The sequence below is a fragment of the Taudactylus pleione genome, unplaced genomic scaffold (assembly GCF_031769625.1).
Source record: "Taudactylus pleione unplaced genomic scaffold, aTauple2 ptg000967l, whole genome shotgun sequence".
Classification (NCBI taxonomy): Eukaryota; Metazoa; Chordata; class Amphibia; order Anura; family Myobatrachidae; genus Taudactylus; species Taudactylus pleione.
Genome location: NW_028285368.1, coordinates 8,950,382 through 8,972,284, shown reverse-complemented (window position 1 = coordinate 8,972,284; position 21,903 = coordinate 8,950,382). Strand labels below are relative to the sequence as shown.

At 41.4% G+C, this 21,903-nt stretch overlaps 1 protein-coding gene across 1 annotated transcript in view; it reads right to left on the bottom strand.

Annotated features, from left to right (window-relative positions):
- SUSD1 (sushi domain containing 1) overlaps positions 1 to 21,903 on the bottom strand; it is a 281,173-nt gene that overhangs the window by 100,031 nt on the left and 159,239 nt on the right. The window contains exon 16 of the mRNA XM_088460052.1: positions 6,750 to 6,936. Within this exon, the coding sequence (XP_088316178.1) occupies positions 6,750 to 6,936 (187 nt within the window). The remainder of the gene's footprint in view (positions 1 to 6,749; positions 6,937 to 21,903) is intronic.

Here is a 21,903-nt window from a genome sequence, read left to right as displayed (position 1 = left end):
TGTCCTCATTACATGCCATTTGTGGTGTGTACTGTCGCTTCATGTTGTAGTGACACCTTGCCTGGCCCAAAGACGCACATGCAGTTTTCCTTAGATCATTTGATCAACTTTATACATTGATTAGCACTTTTCCACATTCCTCTATATTATGCCATCCAGATGCATTAGACTCTAAGCTGCACATGCTTCACATGACATATACAACAGGTGTATCAGCTACTATGGCTGGCTTGTGTGGGATAGTGGGTATTAAAGTATATTAAAATAAAATTATGTGTGTAAAAACTATACAGCTTCCAATTAATAGCACATTTTCTACCTCAATATATAGGGAAGTCTATAGAACAAAATATTTATGTTTGTTTCCCATAGTAGATCCTAATATTTCTGCACAGAGTCACACTAAAGATGCGTACCCAACCATTATACGAGAGTGGAACGACTGTATGATTACAACATTGTAATCATGCAATCGTTCATCATCCTGTGCAGTGAATAATGTGCCCACACTGGAAAGGTGAGCGCTTTCCATAGCCAGTGCCTTGGGGTCGAGGCCAGGAGAGGAACAATATCATTTTGTAAATAAGTGTTTTTTTTATTTATTTATTTATTTATTTTTATCTACTATACAGGTTTAAATAAAGGATTAAATAATTTGGTGTGAGCATTGGTGTAAAGATGCATGGGCAGAATTAATTTAAGTTCAATATTCTTTGCTCCAAACTTGCCACCATCTTTCATTTCTACAGTATGTTATGCCATCAAGCTGCATTTTACCACTATACGCATTGTATTGTACTCATTACCGGCCATCCGTGTTGTATACTGTCGCTAAATGGTGTAAAGTCGCCTGACCTAAAGACGCACGGGTAGTTTTTCATAAAGAGACATAATTTCAGGTTCAATATTTTTAAAGGATTCAGCTCAACTTTACGTATTGCTTTGCACTTTCCTCATCCCTTCATCTCTATGTTATGGCACCAAGTGCATGCATCAGACTCTAAACTGCTATAGACAATATATTGTATTGTACACAATTCTTGGAGTAAAGATGCATGCAGGCTTGTTGTGCTGTCTGGGTTTCTTCCCCTCAAACCTAAGCCAGCATGAGTCATTCATCACAAATCTCACAGGGGGTTGGGCAGGGGAGCTGCCTACAGTATTAGAGTATTAACAGTGGGCACTGCCTTGGAAAAGCAGCTATCGGCGAAACGCGCGTTGGCAAACACGCTGACGCCGGACTGTAGCAGAACCATATGCTACACACGTTATATATAATAACCACTTTACAACTATACTGGGCTTGTAGGGGACGCTGTATGTTACATATGATATAATGCTGTAAGCGGACAGACTGCTTAATAGTTCCGCTAGCCGTGGGAGAGCTGTATGTGAGATACGGGCACATTGTATCCACTTGAATAGTCTGTTACAACACAGCGGTACTTTAAGTGTATGTAACAATATCAGCTCAGCCTGACTGGCATAACATTGTTATACTCAGAAATACATATTACATTGTAGGGGGAAATAAAGAGCTTAAAAGTGAAATGTCACTGGCAATATAACTGACATTATTTATGTGTCACCACTGACTTGAAGAGTGAGGATTGAGAGACATGAGTATATTGAACTTGATCCATTTGCTAATATAATGTAATAGAACAAGATATACAAAGTCCTATGATAATTGATATGGAATAACTTTGGAATTAGCAGCCAGCCACATTTTATCACTTATTAGGAGATCTATGAATGTCATATACCCAAGACACAAAATATATGTGATAATTCATTTTGCTATCTAGCTCTAGATACGAGCAGTCTGAAAATACAGATAAAGAAAAACTATTAATACTCAGTAATTAAATTTACATAATTACTGTATTAAAGCAACGCTTTCTGAAATATTACTCAGTATAACATTTCAATATTGTGTAAAGGGAAAGACATCGATTTACACTGATAATACTCTATAATAAATATAGACCTCTAATTTTCTCTATTTCCCCCCCATTATTTGGCATTATTTTTATGTACATGTTATTTTCTGAATATACAAAGAATATGTGACATTATTTATTACTCAGTCACCCCACTTCAGGACCGGGGATAAATAATACTCAACAACGTGTAACAGTCCGGTGTCAGGAAGAATTTTAATCACCTTTCTAATCTTTCTATATATACTCACATACTATATCTCTTTATTTTAAATAATATTTCGCCCTAAACTTTAGACCCAACCACTATTATTTTAAATATAATCTAATAAAAGCTATGTTTTAATATCGATTCAGAGCAATACCAGTAACCTAGGAATCTAGATTCCATCTGTGCACTGTGAAGATCCTATCTTTTCTTTTGTTTTTCTGGAGTATTAACAGTGTTACACACTGCAATTTGTGCCATGCTCGTGGTCCTTAGACATTGTATTGTACACATTAGGATGCACGCTTAACATGACATACACAACAGGTGTGAATACTGCTATAAATTACAAATCAGTGGAGCACTTTTCCATTAGGGATCTCAGTGATTACACAGCAGCTGACATAGAGGAGACTGCCACGTATCCTCTCATCAAAGTAGAAATAGACAAAAGTATATATGTCTGCACTCTGCACATATATATAATGTAACCTCTAAATTAAATAAATATAAAGAAAAAACATATAAATCAAATGAATGATATAGATGGATGAATTAACAAAAAATAAATAAATAAATAAATAAAAACATAAATATACTATATTTATACCTACAACAGATTATGATACCATAGAATTATAATAGAACCATTCACTATTCGCATACTGTAGGGCAACCTCTCTGCAATATTCCTACACATCAGAACCAGTGAATGGTTCTATTATAATTCTATGGAATAATAATCTGTTATGGGTATAACAGATTTTTTTTGTTAATTCATCAATCTATATCACTCATTTGATTTATGTGTTTTTTCTTTATATTTATTTAATTTAGAGGTTACATTATATGTATAGTTTATATATTTATAATTGGCTCTTTCTTGCATTAACCCAGCAAAATTAATAATTTTTAATTAATAATCAAAAGCAAAAGCTAATTGTATTACACACTTTTAAAATTTTAAGTATCCAATGCTGAGATATGCTGTGTTTTCCAACAATGAGTTAATGGTATATAATCAGTCCATAAATGAACACTGGTGATTTATTATAGATGTGATTGGTTATCACCCATTTAAATAGCCACCCATGGACATAATGGCTTCTCCAGTCTTTTGATAAAACCCCTATGAGAGGGGAGAAACGCGTCAAGCCATTGTAATCTACTACTGCATCCGTTCCTAGTTAGAATTGGAGACCACATCAGCATTACATCAAGCCTCCAGTAGCCACTATCAGCCACTACACCGCACATCCTATCTCCTGCATTAGGAGCCTGCCGGAGCAGACGGACTTTCAGGGTGTTTGTGCTGACGGTGAGCGGCACTGCACATATACACACATTGGAGTGCAGCACATCGTTTCCCCTGACTGTAGCGGGCACCGCGGATCCAATTGGCGGAGTTCCCTGTCCCACTGAGGAATTGATCTATGGCGAATAGCTACTTTTTGTCTCATTCAAAGTACTGGAGTACAACATATTTGCTACTTTTCATTCAAGCCGCTCCATCTACATATTAGGAGCTCCACGGGACTCATTTGGAATTCCCCTTCAGGTAGCCATGGGGAAGCGGTGAGTACTTCATATCCATAGACACTCCGCTGACCTCTTTCCCCAATCCTTTTCCCCTTCTACCATTGGGGGTTTAAATCCATTTATCATTGTTTTAAATGCTCTTAAATGGACATTTATGTACATGAGTATAACTATACTATTTATGTATTTCATGCATAATGTATTTATGTATTTCATGTCCTATTGTATTTTGCAGATATTTATTTTTATTCAGGAACTGCAGTTCTAGTTTACATGTATAAATAAAATGTTATAAATTTGATCAACCATTTATTTGGATTATTTTTGTGTACACAAGCGCAGACATATATACTTTTGTCTGTGAATACTGCTATGGCTGGCTTGTGTGGGTAAGTGGAGCACTTTCCATAGATGGTGCTTTCAGTTGAAGGCCCGGAAAGGGACAATGTCAAATTGTTTTTTTAATCTTCAATATAGGACTACATAAAGGTTTAAATGATTTGATAGATGATCTCTATTTATGAAAAATTGCCTGTGCATCTTTAGGCCAGGCGTCTTTACACCATCCAGCAAAAGCATACAGTATGGACTTCCTGTAATGAATACAATACAATGTCTATAGTGGTTTAGAGCAAAATGCAGCTACAGTATGGACTTCCTGTAATGAATACAATACAATGTCTATAGTGGTTTAGAGCAAAACGCAGCCGGATGGCATAACATAAAATTGAAAGGTGGTGGCAAGTTCAGAGCAATGTATTGAGTATGGCAGAGTACCTTAAGAATATTGAATTTGAATTGCTCTGTCTTTCAGAGCTACTGCACTTGCATCTTCACAACAAGGCAGATATGTATTCTTGTAAAACACAGGACACACACCAAATGATTTAGGGCCTGATTCAGCAAGGATTGCAACTGCGATTATGCACGCAATCAGCTGATTGTTACATACTGCGCGTGCATATGCATCACAATGTTTGCATGCGTGAACCAACCACTGGGATCAGGACTGCAATTGCAGTGGCTATGAAGACCCATTGCAGCGTGATTGACAGGAAGTACCGTTTTGGGGTGGTGGTCGGGGAAATGGAGGCGTTCCAGTACCAGTGTGCCGCTGTAGGGGCGTGCATAAGTTATCCATTGTAATGACATATGCAGCCTGAGCTCTCACTGCGTACTGGAATGTTAGCAATTTCTGAGTAAGGTCTGACCTTGTGCAAGTGTGTGTGCGGCTGTGATGGTACTTGATATTAACGATGGCTTCACAGTCTTGCTAAGTATTACAGATGTGTGTAAGGTAAGGTGGGCATCCTTATGTTGTGCTGCAACGGTAGAGCGATCACAGAGGATAGCATATGATTGCAGAGAGACTGTATGCATAATCGCCATTGCAAATCGCATTTGCGATCCTTGCTGAAATAGGCCTTTAATCCTTTATTTAATCCTATATTGTAGATTTAAAAAGAAAAAAAACTAAAAAATACTAATTTACAAAATTGCATTGTTCTTTCCAGGCCTCGAACCCGAGGGGGCAGCTGTGAAAAGCACTCACCTTACCCACTCACCCATGTAAACCAGCCATAGCAACTGTTACACCTATTGTGTATGTCATGTTAAGCATGTATCTTTACACCAAGTAATGTGTACGATACAATGTCAATAGTGGTTTAGAGCCTAATGTAGCTGGGTGGTATAACATAGAGATAAAGGGCAGAGCAATACATAAAGTTCAGCAGAGTACTTTAAGAGTATGGAACATGAAATGAGTTCTATTTATGAGAATTTACCCGTGCGACTTTAAGCCATGCGCCGGCAGTATACTGTACAGATAGCCCGTAATGAGTACAATACAATGTCTATAATATACATTATATACAATATATATGATGTCACCAATTAATTTAATCCATTATTAAACAGTCAACTGCAGCTCTGGATTCATAACAAAACGCAGTACAGTACTACTGTATAGTCAACGAATGACAGGTTCCATCAGCCAATCAGCAAGAGGCACTACAGAAGCTTTGTTGTTTATTTCATGCATGCGCAGTGCAGTATAGGAAAAGCGACACCTGGTGGACAGAAAGTTGTATTACACTGTTCGGCTTTTCCAGTACATTACGTGGCAACTTACTGCGCCACGATACGACTTAGAAAGCAAAGCAGTGGCATGGCAGGGTGTTGCCAGCATGGTGCACTACATGGCATATGGAGCAAAGCTGTAGCAGGACACATCTGTACTTCTAGTACAGTGTTTCTTAAATCCAGTCCTTGTGCACACCCACCAGTTCATCATGTTTTCTGGATATCTGCCTGTGGAAATGGGTAGACTATTTATAGACCCAGTCAAGTAGTCTTAATTCACCTGTGAATTATTAAATAAATTCTGGAAAAAAAGCATTGTTGGGGGTGTGTGAAAAACAGATTTGGGAAAAACTAGTCTAGTATAGTATATGTATTAAGTTTTGTTTTTTAATTGCCTCATCTAGTGTACTGTATAGCTGGCTTATTTAACTCCAGGCACCCCAACAGCTCATATTTTATATAATCATGCACAGGATTTTTAGGCTGGGTGCACATTAGACGATAAATGAGAGGATTTGTCGTTTTGAACCAAATTGGAACAACAAATCGTACACATCGCATAGTGTATATGCACTATTGCGTGCTCCTGTGTCGTACCTCTGTTGTCAGTCATCTTTTGCACCCGTTTAGGCTAGTGATAGTGCCCCCTGATGATGATGATGATGATGATGATGATGATGATGATGATGATGATGACAACTATTAAATGAAATGTATGGATAAGAGTTAAGTGCACCTTAGAGATGCATACAACTCTGCATACAGGGGAATATATGCTTGTATTTCTGTGGATGCAATGTAGGAGCAATTATGGCAACCCCTACAACTCTCCATCAGGCTCATTGTTTACTGGTCCTTTAGGTTTAGCAGTACATTTTATATCAGTGGAATTAAGAATCAACAGTTCATACTGTATATTAACATTCAGGTGTGTAGAGCCCTTGGTGCACATGTTTTTTGGTATCCATACTAACCATATGTTGTCATGTTTAAATTCACATTTGCAGAAAGTTCTGTAGATGACTCTGTAATATTTATCAAGTATTCAGCTGCAGTAGGCAACTCTAAACAGAGGACTGGAGTAACCTTGTCTGTGCTGAAGTTAAACATTATGCTCTCGAGTAATCCTTTCAAAGACCAGGTCCTACCCTGAATAAACACCTAAGGAAAAGAAGAAATATGTAATTGGCAGAAAAAAGAAAACAAAATAAAAATGTGATTACAAACAACAGTATAGAAGAATAAACAGTGACTACAGTACATGGACATGGCTACATTGTGGGATGTACAGCAAAATGTTCTATAACATTATCAATAAGCTTCCTGGCAAACTTTATAATATTTGCAACTAGAAAAGTGACTACTGACCACTATTTTTATACTTTTGTGTCACAATGCATTGTACAAACTCCATTAGCAGAGCGCAAGCCTATTGTTATAAATGACATTTGTGGACACAATTATTTTTGTCGAAGAATAAAAAGACAGTTATCAAATAATCCATAGAGCTTTCCATATTTGGAATTACATTTTAAGCACATGAACAACATATAAACACTCTAAATACATAGCTCTTATATAACTTATAAATAGAAAGTGTGTCAATCATTAATAACTCTTTAATAGCTAGGTATATTATTATAGTATTTTAACTAACATACAAAAAAACTAATAAGAAATGAAATATCCAAATCCAGCTACAGTATATAGATAACAATAGAGATAGAGAAACATATTATTACTAATATACAGTATAATTACCTAGCAAAGTACCCCCATTTTGCCTGGATAATGATATATATATATACTAAATAAATACACATGCATGTATTTACATATTTTGCATACTGCAGCACCTACTCAAAGCTAAAGGATGTTAGAAGTCACCGTGACCATATAAAGACATACACCATCCTGATTTTGGTGGGAAAGTCTTGATTTGAGGGGATTTTCTCTAAATAGGCTGGTTCATCTCGATTTTCAGGTGGAAGGGAGGTATTTATCATGCCACATGCAAAGTTCCTCCATGGCATGTGTACGAATTGTGTTTTTCTGCTGAAAACACCCACCAAGGACATGGCCCAGCCTACTATGAGATGAACATTACGACAGCGTGCTACAGCCACACCTCCAGCATAAAGTTGGCCTTGCACTGCCATCACTGACTACTGTAAATTCTTTCTCACTTACTGCAATAATTATCTTGCTAAATGTCAATTACAGTAGGACTAAGAGATCTCACCTGAAGCCTTCTCACTCCTATCAAACTTTGCATGAGCAAATCTGGCATGTTGTAAGGGAGGGCCCTGTTTACAAGAGCTTACATTTTAAAAGGAAGGGAGTGGGGATATTTGGTAGATACAAGGGTAAGCGAAGAGAGAAGGAATTGCTACAAATAGGGAAGTGTGACTTTCACATTTACAATTAACACTGGTCAGCAACATCTCTACACCTTCACTGAGCATTGGGCTTGATTCAGACCCGCACGCAAGCGCACATCGCTCGCAATCGGGTCGATGGTCCCCCACTGCGCATGCGCACGCCGGTTCCGGCACCAGCGTACGCATACGCGAGCCCCAGCAAGCGACGGCAGCTCTGTCGCTCCTGGGCTCACTAGAAGACGGGGCGGCTGTCGATATTGATTGACAGCTCGCCCCATTTTGTAGGCGGGGATGGGGGTGGCTGTGCAAATGGAGGCCTTCCCAAAGGAACGCCTGCCATTTGGGGGCGGCCCCACTGACATCACGAGTGATGTCAGTGGTGAGCTTCCGGCTCTAGTAGAGCCGGAAGCTCACAAGGGTCTCATCGCAAGCCCGATGGTCGCGATGGTCGAGACCATCGCGACCAACACCTGCCCACTCGTAAAAGCTGTGGGTGGTCAACCACAGCTTAGCGAGCGGCCAGGAGGCCGGTGCCAATTAAAAGAAAAACGCCCTGATTCAGAGCGAGCGCTCTGAAAGAGCGTCCAGCTCGGAATCAGGGCCATAGTTACAAACTTTCGTAAGCCTGATGTATGCCTCAAGCAGTAAAGTTCTTTCTTTAGCTGGGTACAAACTATACATTATGTGTACCCAGCGATATTACGGATGCCCACCCTCCCCCCTGCCGACGGGCCGACGTATGGAGCTGCCGGTACACATTAGATGATCCGTTGCCTGACATGTCAGTTGAGCTGCATGTAAAGACGATTTGATGATGCGGCTGACAACTAAACGGGATCGCTCAACAGCCGACATAGTTGGTACACACTAGACAATTTTGATAATATGTTGTTCCGATCTGCCGGAATCGGGCATATTGTATAGTGTACCAGGCATTTGATTTTTGGGGTTTCTTGTTTACTTTTTTTAGGGCATTGCTGGGGTTCCAAGCTTTACACTTGAAAACAGACACACATCATTTGTAAGTTTACATAAATTTTTCAGGTAATACTGGCAATTATTTAAAAATATAAAATAAGAACTATAACTTTTGATTATAGCCAATACACAAAACAAGATCAGTGATCCATGGATAATTGTTTAGAATAAACACATTTAGCCACAACAAGTCAGTGACAGCCTGTATATAGAATCCATGAAGTTGTAGTAGGCATGTTGGACAACATTGAAATAAATTAGCATAGTTCGGGAAAAACTCACTAACAGATATAGAGTTTTAAAAAATGTAACTGTACATTGAAACCAGAGCAAGTGATAAATCAAAGAGAATTGTTATGCATCTCATATCTCTGTGTTAGAATAAGACACAACATCAACATGTAAGAAAGGACAATCTGTGTTATCTAATCATTGCCACAGTTCATGGTCAAATTCTGTCAGATTATAGATATGCCTTGTCGTCAGTTTACATAACACATGTGTATCCCTGAGCCGTCATTCCTACCAGTTTATAGATATATAAAACCCAGGTCTTTTATTTTAGTAGGTCTTCTCATTTCTCAAAAATCTAAATATGTACATGTACCTCTTATAGCTAAACTCATTTGTATATTGTTAATAGTATTCATGCTGCCCTGTCTCTATGTACCAATCTATTTTCTTTGCATTTTACAGTAGTTTCAAGAGCCGTAACTACACTTTTTAGTGCTTTGTGCCAGAAAGAGCATTGGCACTCCCTATATTTTGGAAATGGGGAGATAACACACACAAAAAAGGGCCATGGCCTCATAGTGAAGGGCCAGGGTAGATATAGGGGAGGCCAGGAGATGCTGGGGATAAAATAAGAGGAAGCTACAAGTGAGAAATTGACAGGCCCAAACAGCCCCGCCTACCTTGTGGTGCCATGGCACAGGTCATGCTACCCTAAACAGGAAATTGACAGGCCCAAACAGCGCCCCCTGCCTTGTGGTGCCATGGCACAGGTCATGCTACCCTAGTTACGGCCCTGGTAGTTCCCAATCATTGGAATGCCCATACTCTGATTTTAATGCTCTTGAAATGACCTATACAATCTTATTAAAAATAAATAAAAATCCAAAGTAAGATTCACAATGTTTTCAATTCAGAAGAATCAAGAGAATCGTGTGACTTGTTTTCTTTGCACTGCTGTCAATATAAATTTACAATATATACTTTATAAATTTCATTAGTAAGGATGATGTTTTATAATATACAGTGTATATAATATGGAGTCTGCACAAGGCTACAGTACTGGAATCCCAACCGATAGGCCCTGGAACCGTTCGCATGGAACTCAACCCTAGCTCCCAACAGAGGAGCTAAAGATTGGAACCCACTACTAGGAACTCAAACTAACACGACCAAAGAAAATCAGAGGTGCATAGTACCCAACCTGGAGACCAGAAAATCAGAGGTGCATAGTACCCAACCTGGAGACCAGAAAATCAGAGGTTCATAGTACCCAACCGGGAGTCCAGAAAATCAATACTCACTATCTGTGTCAGAATGAAGGAAGGCAGAGCAAACACCCACAATGGTCAAATCACCCTGGAATCCACACCCCAATTCACAGGCCTGGCACTGGAAACAGAATTTGAAACCAGCCGAGCAACCTGGAAGCCGCAGCCCACCACAGAAGGTCCTGGAACTAGACCGTGATGCTCAGGAACAGCCCCAGTGTAGAAACTCAGAACAGGAGAAACCAAACCCAACTGCCGACCTATGGTTAGCAGCCAGAGGGATGGCACGAGAGTTTGGATTTACTGATGTTGGTGAACCTACCGGAAGAACTGTAAGAGATGGTTACAGCAGGGGCATGCCAGGAAGGCAGGATAGCAGCAGATTGCTGATGAGTGCAGACACAGGATGACTGTTTTTAACAGGAGTCTGTTCAGTAGGATACAGATGACAGGTGGCAAAATTGTAGATGGCCAGACACAAAAGCACTATAGCAAATAGGAATGACATCACAGGAATGACTGAAGCCTGAGGACCAGGAACTATCTCAGGAAGACATTCTGGCAAGACATCTCTGCCAATGTGCTGTTCTCCTGAAGAGGTTTAAATAAGCAGCAGATGAAATCCATAGACTGCCAAAATCATGTAACCATGGCTGCAGCACAGGGATTAAACTGAGGAGTCAAACTGACAAATTCAACATGGCTGCACCCATGCAGCGCCGGTTTGTTTGTTTACACATGTACTGTGGAGAGTTGGGTTGCTGCTGGGACACTGAAGATGTGCGGAGAGCAATGATGTGGCAGCGCCGGGTATGATTAGTGGAGCTAAGACCCCAAATCAAGACACAGTATTTCTGAAAAGCAACCTGTTTGGTTGGTGGCATACAAAATATGCTCACACTTAATTCTAGGTGACACAACTTTACTGTGCTTGGCCCACTCTTGCTTCATGGTTGCAGACACATAATCCACTTCAAGACACACAAAAATGTATATGTGGGAAATGGAGATGCATATCTTACTAGATCTCCAGTGATTCTGAAATCTTGAAATGTGCATCTCGTCTGCATAAGAAGAGTGTAGTAGTTATCCCGCAGTTCTCCCACAGCATAATATTTGTCCCCAGAGAAAATAAATTGGGTGACATTCTGGGATCACTCCAGGACTCAGCATTGGAAGAAAGCATGTAAACCTGCTGCATGAATAAGTTGATTTGGACATTACCACTGTACAAGTGAAACATCTGGGACCAATCAGCTTTTTCAGGACTTTAACACCAGATTGTACCTTACGGCATAAACTGTAGATATCACTAAGTTGTTGTAGTCCCCAGCTTGTCCATCTTATAGTACACCTACTTCACAATTCATAGCATATTTCATACTTTTATGCTCTTCTCACTCTCTTCTCAACTCTTTGTAAAATTTCTTCTCTCCGTAACACGTCTCTTAGACGGCCCTCACAAAAATTATAGCAAAGTCTGGGGATTATTTCTCTGTTCTCATTATTCTGGACGTCTCTGATGCTTTCAACACTGTTTTTCACCCTCTTTTACTGAACACCCTTCACTTCATTGGCCTTCGTAACACAATACTTTCCCGATTCACATTCTACCAATCAAACTGTTCCTTCGGTGTCTCTTGTGAGAAATCCTTCTCTCCAACTATCTGTTGTGGTACTACAGGGATCTGTTCTTTTATCTTACTACACATTATTTCACTTGGTGAATTAATTTGCTCATTCACCGCTTGATTCACGCAATTCTGGATGCGTATGGGTTTTGCGATTTTTTTTTAGCTAACTGTGCATGCGCACCTTTAACCAGCTGTCACAGCCTGAATTTAGAGTAAGTTCGAGTAATTCAGGGTCATGCAGATCTCGGTCGCATTTTACTTGCAGCAGAATGTGCATTACTGGACGCAACAGGGTGTACGTATCTTGGTTGCTGGATATGGTGATATCTATTGGGGTAGAACAATAGGCACAAATGAAGTTTAGTCTACACAGTTTGCCTTTAAGCAGGTAACGGGGCTTATTAAGGAACAGCAGGTACAGGATATACAGCATGCAGGAGTTAACACACAGTGGTATCTTATAATAATACAGTTGTGGTGCAGTGTCAGCCTGGAGCAAGCAAAGGGGTCGCTGGGTGTAGTGGTGCACCGGGTGCAGAATGCACTCTCTGTGGAGCCAGAAGTATGCTAGTGGAACTAACCGGTGGTGGTACAGCATAGATTGGCAGCCATTGTTGCTGTACCAGGGTCTGGTGATGTGAACTATGGGCCTGATTCAGAGGTGGGAATAGAGGCCCTGATTCAGAGCCGGACGCTCTGACAAAGCGCTCGCTCTGAATCAGGGCCGGGCTATTTTTTCTTTTGAACAGCCTCCTGGCATCTCGCATAGCTGTGGGTGACCACCCACAGCTATAGCGAGCGGCCAGGAAGATGGTCGCGATGGTCTTGACCATCGCGACCATCGGGCTTGCGACGAGGTCCTTGTGGTAGGGTCTCGTTGCCGCAAGCCCCAGAGAGATTTCGGCTCAAACAGAGCCGAAATCTCTCCCACTGACATCACTCGTGATGTCAGTGGGGCCAGCCCCAGACAGAGGCTCAACATCGACAGCACGCCCCCTTTGGTACGAGACCTGGATCTTGCGCATGTGCACGATGGAGCCGGCTCCGTCGTGCGCATGCGCACTGGCCCACCATCGACCCTGTTGCAAGCGCATAGAGCTTGCGACCGGGTCTGAGTCAGGCCCAGAGAGAGATGTCTCACTCAACTGATCATCTTGGTGAAACCATGTTGCACTGCAGGTGAGGCAGAATTAAAATGTGCATAGAGATTTATATTTGGGAGGGAGGTGTCCAAACTGACATCTAAATTGTAGAGTAATAATAAAGTTGTGCAGTATTTGTGGGCTACATGTAAAAGCAGTCAGTATTTACCCTACATACAAAAAAAATTATGTATTTACACCCCCTGCATTGCAACATGGCTTGTCCAGGTACACAGTTAAGTGCTATCTCTCTCTCTATTCCCAACTCTGAATCAGGCCCTATGTCCATACACTAAGGATGCCAGAAGAGGAGAGCATGCACCATTGCCATGCGTGCACAGCGGCGCATCCAGCAGGATGGACCTGCTATAAAAGCTGCCGCAGGTTGTAGTGCCGGTGGCTCACGCAAATAAGAGGAATGTAGTGCAGACTGCTGCTGATCTCCTTTCAACACTCCCTCTCACTTAAGGATGTCTCCTGTTACAGAAACACAAAATTCCTATTATTTGGCCAACATATCAACAATGTTATGCCCGATAGTTATATGAAATGCATTGGCTGTAGTACTATCAGCTCACTGACAGAATGACATTTGCTAATGGCATGCTCAGACCTATCATAACATTCTATACAAGAAAGCAAACCTGTTTCACAAACAAGGTTGATGGTCTCAACCTTGCAAAGAAAACTAGAGCCACTCAGTTTCTTTTAAGCATGAGATCCTTTTAGCAGTCTCTGCAAACACCATGCACTCCACCTCAGTAGTAGACAGTTCAATTGTTGACATTTTTACTTAAGCATCTTGCATTTCACAGAAAATGATACCCGCATACTCATCACAATATCTCCTAGGATGTTTTCTTCTGTTTACTCCTGTTCCAAAAATTGGGCATCCACACTGGCAGACTCTATCTTAGACATGCTTCCAGCTGTATGCATATTCAACAAGATTAACCTTTTATTCTTACAGTTCCATAGTCTGGGTTCCTCGCTGTCAGAGCCCATCATCACACTACACTCCTCTGTGTCTAGGACATTCAGCCCCAGGCAAAGGATTGCTGTCACTATAACAGTCCCTCTTTCATTCTGCACAACACACTTGACTCTGTATCCTTTCTTGTGAAGAACACCTATGGCAAGGCAGGTCAATCCTTTCCTCAAGAGCCCCTAACATTACATGTTTTGAAGACCACCTAGGTGGTGCACAGGTGTAGTCTGTCACGACCATGTCTAGTTTCACCATTTGCCTGTTGACTTACCACTGCCAGCTGTCTCCATGGATCTGTGTGTGTAATTTGCCTGGAGGACCTGTACTGATCATGCTGCTGCAGCACTTCTCTATGCATTCCTTCCACAGTGATTATTTCACCTGGGTCCTTTCTGTGAACACTGATAGCCCTGATTGGAATCACAGGTGTAGTTCTGACTCAGTGCTGCAGAGATGAATACTCCCTCTGCATGTTGTGCATTCCACCACTCAGAATGCTACTGCCAGACCACCTGTCCATATCCTCCAATTGCTGCCAGACCCAGGATATATATATCCTCCCTTGATAGCATTCTGGGCCTGAACATCTCGTTACTTCTGTGGTGTATGGTTCGTGCTGTTTTGTGTTCTAGTGTATCCCTGACTCCTGCTGACAGCAACCCCTGGTGCAATCCAGAAAACCTGCTACAGCAACCCCTGGTGCAATCCAGAAAACCTGCTACAGCAACACCTGGTGCAATCCAGAAAACCTGCTACAGCAACCCCTGGTGCATCCAGAAATCCTGCTACAGCAACCCCCTGTGCATCCAGAAAACCTGCTACAGCAATACCTGTCAATCCAGATGTCCTGCTAGCATCAGCTAATAGTGAGTTCCTGTGCTCCTCACCTTAGTCCTGTGCTCTACTAGCCCTACTCCTGGTTGGTCCCTGGCACCCTTGCAAACCTGCATCATGCTTCCTGCTGTGGATCAACTCCTGCTCCTTGTACCTACACTCCCTCCCTGAACCTAAAATCCCAAACCTACCCATTCCTTCCTTAACCTGTTATTCCCAATTACCCAATCCACCCTGCACCTGAGTTCCAGCCTTTGTCACAGCATTTCCAGATTACCCTGTTTAGCCCTCGTCTCAGCCTTACCTGATTTCCAATCAGCCATTGTCACGTTATTCCAGTCCAGAGTCAAGTTCCAAGATCATCAGTTCAATCCACGTTATTCCAGTCCAGAGTCAAGTTCCAAGTTCACCAGTTCAACTCAAGTCTTCCTGCCGGTCCCAGTCCGGTTCCTCCAAGTTCCTGTCATTCATCATCAAAGGCAGTTTTCACTGCAACATAAATCTTGCAATAGAGCTATCTACATCATCTGTGGTTCCAGTCATGCCGGGCTCCGTTGAATCCCACTCATCACCTGAGACAGGTAATTCAGAGACACCATTCATGACATAGTCATTACTAACTGTCACATTTTAAAACATGTGGTACATTCATTTCTAAGTGACACATTCAACAGATCCACAGGTGGTCTGGAAAACATGAACTGTTAGGAGTTCTTGAGGACTGGTTTGGCCACCTATAACCATGGTAATGAGGTTTGTCCCCAAATCTGGTGAAAATGACACATTGTGGATGTCTGTAACTATGGTTTCACCTTTTATCTTCAGTTGCACTGTGATTGTCCCGACTTTTCTGGGTGTAAGGGCTTTGTCTCCAATCCCTTCAACTGTTATGGGTTAACACATGCTCAGTGATCTAAACCACTGTTTATTGCAACTGAAATGCCTTGTGGCTCCAAAGTCCATGTACCATCAATCTTTCCTGTGACCATTTGTTACATTTAAGGCGGACTAATTTTTCTTGTCACATTTCTTTTGTTGTGAGGTATTCACATCTTTCAGGGTGCATTCAGAAGCTTTGTGTCCAACTTTGTGACATACGAAACACCTGTACTTGGGCCATTTGAGCTTGGTATTCCTTGTGTGTAATATGGTATTCTCAGCACTTGTTTCATTTGGTATGCGATCCTGGAACTGCAACAGTTTACTCCTTGCAATCTCTGTTGATAGCTTGGTCATTTTGGTCTCTAGAGCTGCTACTAGGAAATCTAAATCATATAATAGGTTCTGTAGCATCACCATTGCAACTTCCTCATCATTGGCTTGGACTCCAAAAGATGTTAACTGCTAAGATATACACTGGTGGCCAAAATTGCGGACACATTTTGAATAAAGGATACCCAACGAAATACTGATAGAACAGTAACATCATAAGTACACAGGGATTTTCACCCTAAGTGTTGATTTCACTGCATAACTTCCCTTGTAATGCAAATATTTGACCTCTGTTTATTGCGTTGAATTCAGTATTAAATTTCCTTTCATTTGATATATGAATCATTGCACTGCATGAAGTGTGACAGTTTTTATAAGCATTCAAAGTTGAAAAACATTCAAATTTCAAAAAGTGTCTGCAATTTTGGCCACCACTGTAGATATCATTTTATCAATATAGTCATTCATGTATTTGCATTCACTCAATTTGGTACTGTACTGTTTATGCCTCAAATTTATCCTCCTTGTGAGACCTCTGTCTTCATACGCTGTCTGCAGGGCTATCCACATGTCATATGCTGTCACTTTCCTGTGAAATATGGAGCAAATGTGTTGCTCCACACTTAAGCCTATGGTGCTCATGGCTCTAGCTACTTCATCAGGATTATGATTGTCGCCTGGTTTAGTTGTAGTCTTCCACAGTTTATCACATTTCAACTGCAACTCCTTAGCGAACTACCATGTGGCATACTTCTCTGAGTCTCTTAGTTTCATGCACAGTGCATGCTGTATGCTGATCCAAATGCAGAACTCAGTGTATACTTCACATGCATGATACTTTTGTGCCTGTAGTGCCTGGGTCAATAACCTGTTCATTTGTCCTATTGGAGTAGAACAAAGGGCACCAGCAGAGTTTAGGCCAGAAAGTTTGTCCTTAACAAGGGTACTGGGTTTATTATGAAACAGCATGTACATGGCAAATGCAGTATATGCAGGGGTTAACACACACAGTGGTGTCTTGTAGTAACACAGAAGTGGTGCAGTGTCAGACAGGAGCAAGCAAGGGAGTTGCTGGTTGTTGTGGTGCACCCGTGGTGCTCACTGTGGGGTCAACATTATACTAGTGCAACTAATTGGTGATGGTACAGTGTACATTAGCAGGGTCCAGTGCTTGTGGACTGCAACCATGTGTGAAACTCTATTGGTACTGTGGTACACTTACATGGAGTACCTGAATGTACTGTCTCTCACCTCTTCACGGTGAATCTCCTTTGTTCCGGCTATGTTGTGGGTATGGCACCCATGACCAGCAGGGTCCCCAAATACTCGGGTACTTAGCACAAAGTATCTGATGGAGGGAACACATGTGGACAACAGGTGCAGTGCAGTAAAGAAATGTTGGGCGCTAGACCATCTCATGATGCAGTAACAGGAAAACTTTATTTACACTCTACTAATACCTCCAGCACAGTAAGCATAATTGTTACAAGCTCTACTTCGCCAACTTCCTCCAGCACAACACTTGCAACAGATGGTAAATGCTGTATTATAAGCTTAATGGTTACAGAATATTAGTTACATTCCACTCCAAATGAACACCTCCAGCGCAGTTTTACACATATGACACAGCAGTAAAATAGTAGCACATACCTGGTGTTGCTGGGCTCAGTAGTTCTACACATGTCTGTCCAACAAATACATCACACAGCACACAGGGGACTCCAAATTCGAAGTTCATTGCACTCATCTCAATCCTCACGGGAGACTCCTATCGTGCGGAACATCCCATTGCAGGACCCTCTCTCCTTTCATCACCCTGCATACACCTTCTGCAGGCATCCTGTATATCCCAGGACTCTGCCTCTAGTACATATCCCACTATCCAGGGACCTCTTCAACTGACATGTTGGCAACTTAATTCATACCATTAACCCTTTCACTGCTGGACTTCTCTACTTCAGCACATGGTTACACATGATTCTTCCATAGAACTCCCCTCTAGCCACACTGCCATCTTGCACTGACCCCTCCCTCTCTGTGGGGCATTTTCCAGGGGCTATCAACCAGGGATCCAGCATTATGCATCACAGACACTCACCCTCTCAACACATGGGCTGTCTCTTCACAGGAATTATCTCATCTTCCACTGTGGCACCAGGCAGCACTCAGACTCTGGCTCCAGCTGTTACCTCTGCAGCACTCCCCAATTCTCTTCTAATAATGGAGTCTCATTATCAATGGTGATGCTCCTCATATTGCAGCTCCCTTGCAGGACTGTGAGGAGGGGTGACTACCCCCCTTGTCTGTATCCAGGGGCCTCTCTAAGACCCCTTATTGGCTAGGAGCTTCTTGCAGGGGGTCCTTACTGTATTACAGGGGCATTCCCCTGTACATATAACCTGTGGCCCATGGCAGCCGCCATGCACCCTCCCCTAAGACACCAGGGTACCGTGGGACCTCCCTCCTCCCGTCCCGCGGTCCCAGCCTAAGATGGCCACACTCCTTCTCCTTTACGAGGACGCTAGGTACCTGAGTCTTTATAAACTCAGGCCCCGACATCACAGGCTGCAGCAAAGGCTGGGGCGCATACGCGCCTGCCGCGAGGCACGCCCCCTCGGCACTCTGCTTCCTCCTTCCCTCCCGGTGATTGATGCATGATGTCACCGGGAGGCAGGGGTTAATCATGGCAGTGCTGTAAGGCGGGGATTAATTGCGGGGGCGGAGCTTAATCCTGGCTCTGACGGGTATTATGGTGCATACACACGGTCAGATTTTGCTTCATATTTGTACAATAATGATTTTAAAAATCGTTCAATCTATTAACAGTTACATTATGTATATGTTGACTTCATGGTGTTTCAATAAAAAAAATGTATTAAAGAAAAAAAAATCGTTCAATCGTTCATATCTGAAAGAAAATCTGACATGTGTCCTTGCAACGATAAATGATGCGCGTTCCCGTTTGTCCGATAATGATATCTGACATCTGATGTGTTTGCAGTCAGATTTGGTCGACTTTCATTCATTTTAATACAGGCTGAAATCGTTCATAGGTCGTAGTTCATGAAATCGTTGGTAAAATCGTTCAAATCGTTCATCGTTTGTAGTTCATCGTTCATCTGACAGATCTGACCGTGTGTATTCACCATTACACATGCACCAAATTTCCAGAGGAGAATTGCCTCACATGCACAGTTGCGCATCCAGCAGGACAGACCTGCTGTAAGAGCTGCAAATATAAGGGAAAAGGGAGAGGGGAAAACCAAGCACTGGTACCAACTGTAATTAGTGTATTTAAGCGACAGACTAAACTCCTACAGTACTGAAGAAATCACTTGAAAGGGTAAAATATACCCAATGATAATGAGGGAAGGAGGTGCACCCATGAGAGCAAAGTATACAGCAAAAAGAAAGGGAAGAAGGTACTCTCTAGTTTCTGGGGCACAGAAAAGCTGTCTATATTATAAAATTTTACTTTTAATAAATACGTGAAAAACAAATAATCATATAAAAAGGACTAACCACATAAGACAACATATAGTAGAGATGGTCATGTGAGAAACACAGCTGGCATAGAAATATAAATCTCATAATTTCAAAGTAATAATACATGCGCTGTCATAGCTCACTGTAATAAAGTTTTCCAAGTGAAAAAATATCAATTAGTACAGTTATTATTTGAACCAATCTATATGTGGAGTAAGCGCTGAAACATCAGTTCACCGTGACAACATGCAATAATCAATCAAACATCGATATCATGGCTTGATACAATAAAGATATGTCAATAGACATATGAAAATTGATACGCTTGTACCAATACACTGATATATTTGCTGTCACAGTTCTATATAATAGGATTTATCAGAAAAAATGGATCTCAATAGATACATATAATAATAAACCGATATATCGTTGGAATAAATGCTAAATCATCACTCCACATAAGCAACATGCAATCATTAGTAAAACATGGTTGTCATAGATCAGTGTAATCAAGATTTACAGGTGAAAAATATCTCAAAAAACATATATAATAATAAACAGATACATTTCTGAAAGTAATACTGGAACATCAGTCCGCCATAGCAACATGCAATAATCAGTCAACAATATAACTAATCATGAGATGTCAGTTGCCTAAATGTATAAAGGCAATATATTAAAACAATGGATCAATATTATTCGTCAAGAATGGATGAAAGTACATCATAGCACTAAGTAAATACTGTGTCAGGTAAAAGATACCACTCACTTAAAGGTAAGGGGATAGGTGGCTTCTGTATCTCATTTACAGTTGTATTGAATGGGATATGAGCGGCCCTACGCATATACCATGAGGGTATGATATAGTATAGAGGTCGGCACCAACTGATCTCCCGTGTTCACCCACCTTAAGCCCAGTATATGTATATGTACTGGCTTACTAGTGGGACAATAAGGGAGTGGAAATGCTTTAGGAATACTGTACAGACAGATTAGTGGTGATGGCAGGGTAATTGAGAGTCTCTTGCACCTGATATCTGAGATGGATCTCTCAGCATAGGGCTAATCAGTGTCTCCAAACACCCGTGCACACAACACCATAGAAAGATAGATATAAAGGAAGGTAACAGAGCTGGATCTGCAAATAGCTCACCTCACCCCACTGATGTCACATAACAGTGCAGTGAGAACATTGAACGAGGCGGTGTAGTCCGGATGTTCCTAGGAATAATAGGGAAGAGTACCTGATACTTAGTGTGATGGCGGCGGTGTCCAGGTAACGGGAGTCTCCACGTGCACTCAGGAGGCTCCCGACAGGCAGAAGACGAGCATTTCACCTCCAGGCTTCATCAGTTCAGCTCCATGATCTCATGGAGGGCTGTCCTATGTTTGTACCTGCGGCCAATCAGATGCTTTGTTGTGCTATCAGCCCAATCTCATTGGTAAAGGACAGAGTACTATGTATCCTAGGTGACAGGACTCTAGGAGGAAATTGCTGGGAAAAAGACTCTATCATATAACGTGCTAAGGGATTGTAATATATTAGTAGGCCTGTAAGGCTTAATAAGAGACAATTAAGGGCTAAAATGTGCCCTTAGAGAAATAATTATTTTGAATTGATAAATGTACATAAGTAAAAGAAGGGGAGAATGAATATTCAGTATCATATATACATATAAAAACATATGATTAGATTATAGAATGCTATATTTCATTAAGATATCAATAAATGTGTAGTGATACATAAATTACCATAAATATAATGAATAAAATACATATCTACTTATATACACATATTACCTTCATAATAATAAATATCATGGAGCTGAACTGATGAAGCCTGTAGGTGAAACGCGCGTCTTCTGCCTGTCGGGAGCCTCCTGAGTGCACGTGGAGACTCACATTACCTGGACACCACCGCTGTCACACTAAGTATCATGTACTCTTCTCTATTATTCCTAGGAACATCCA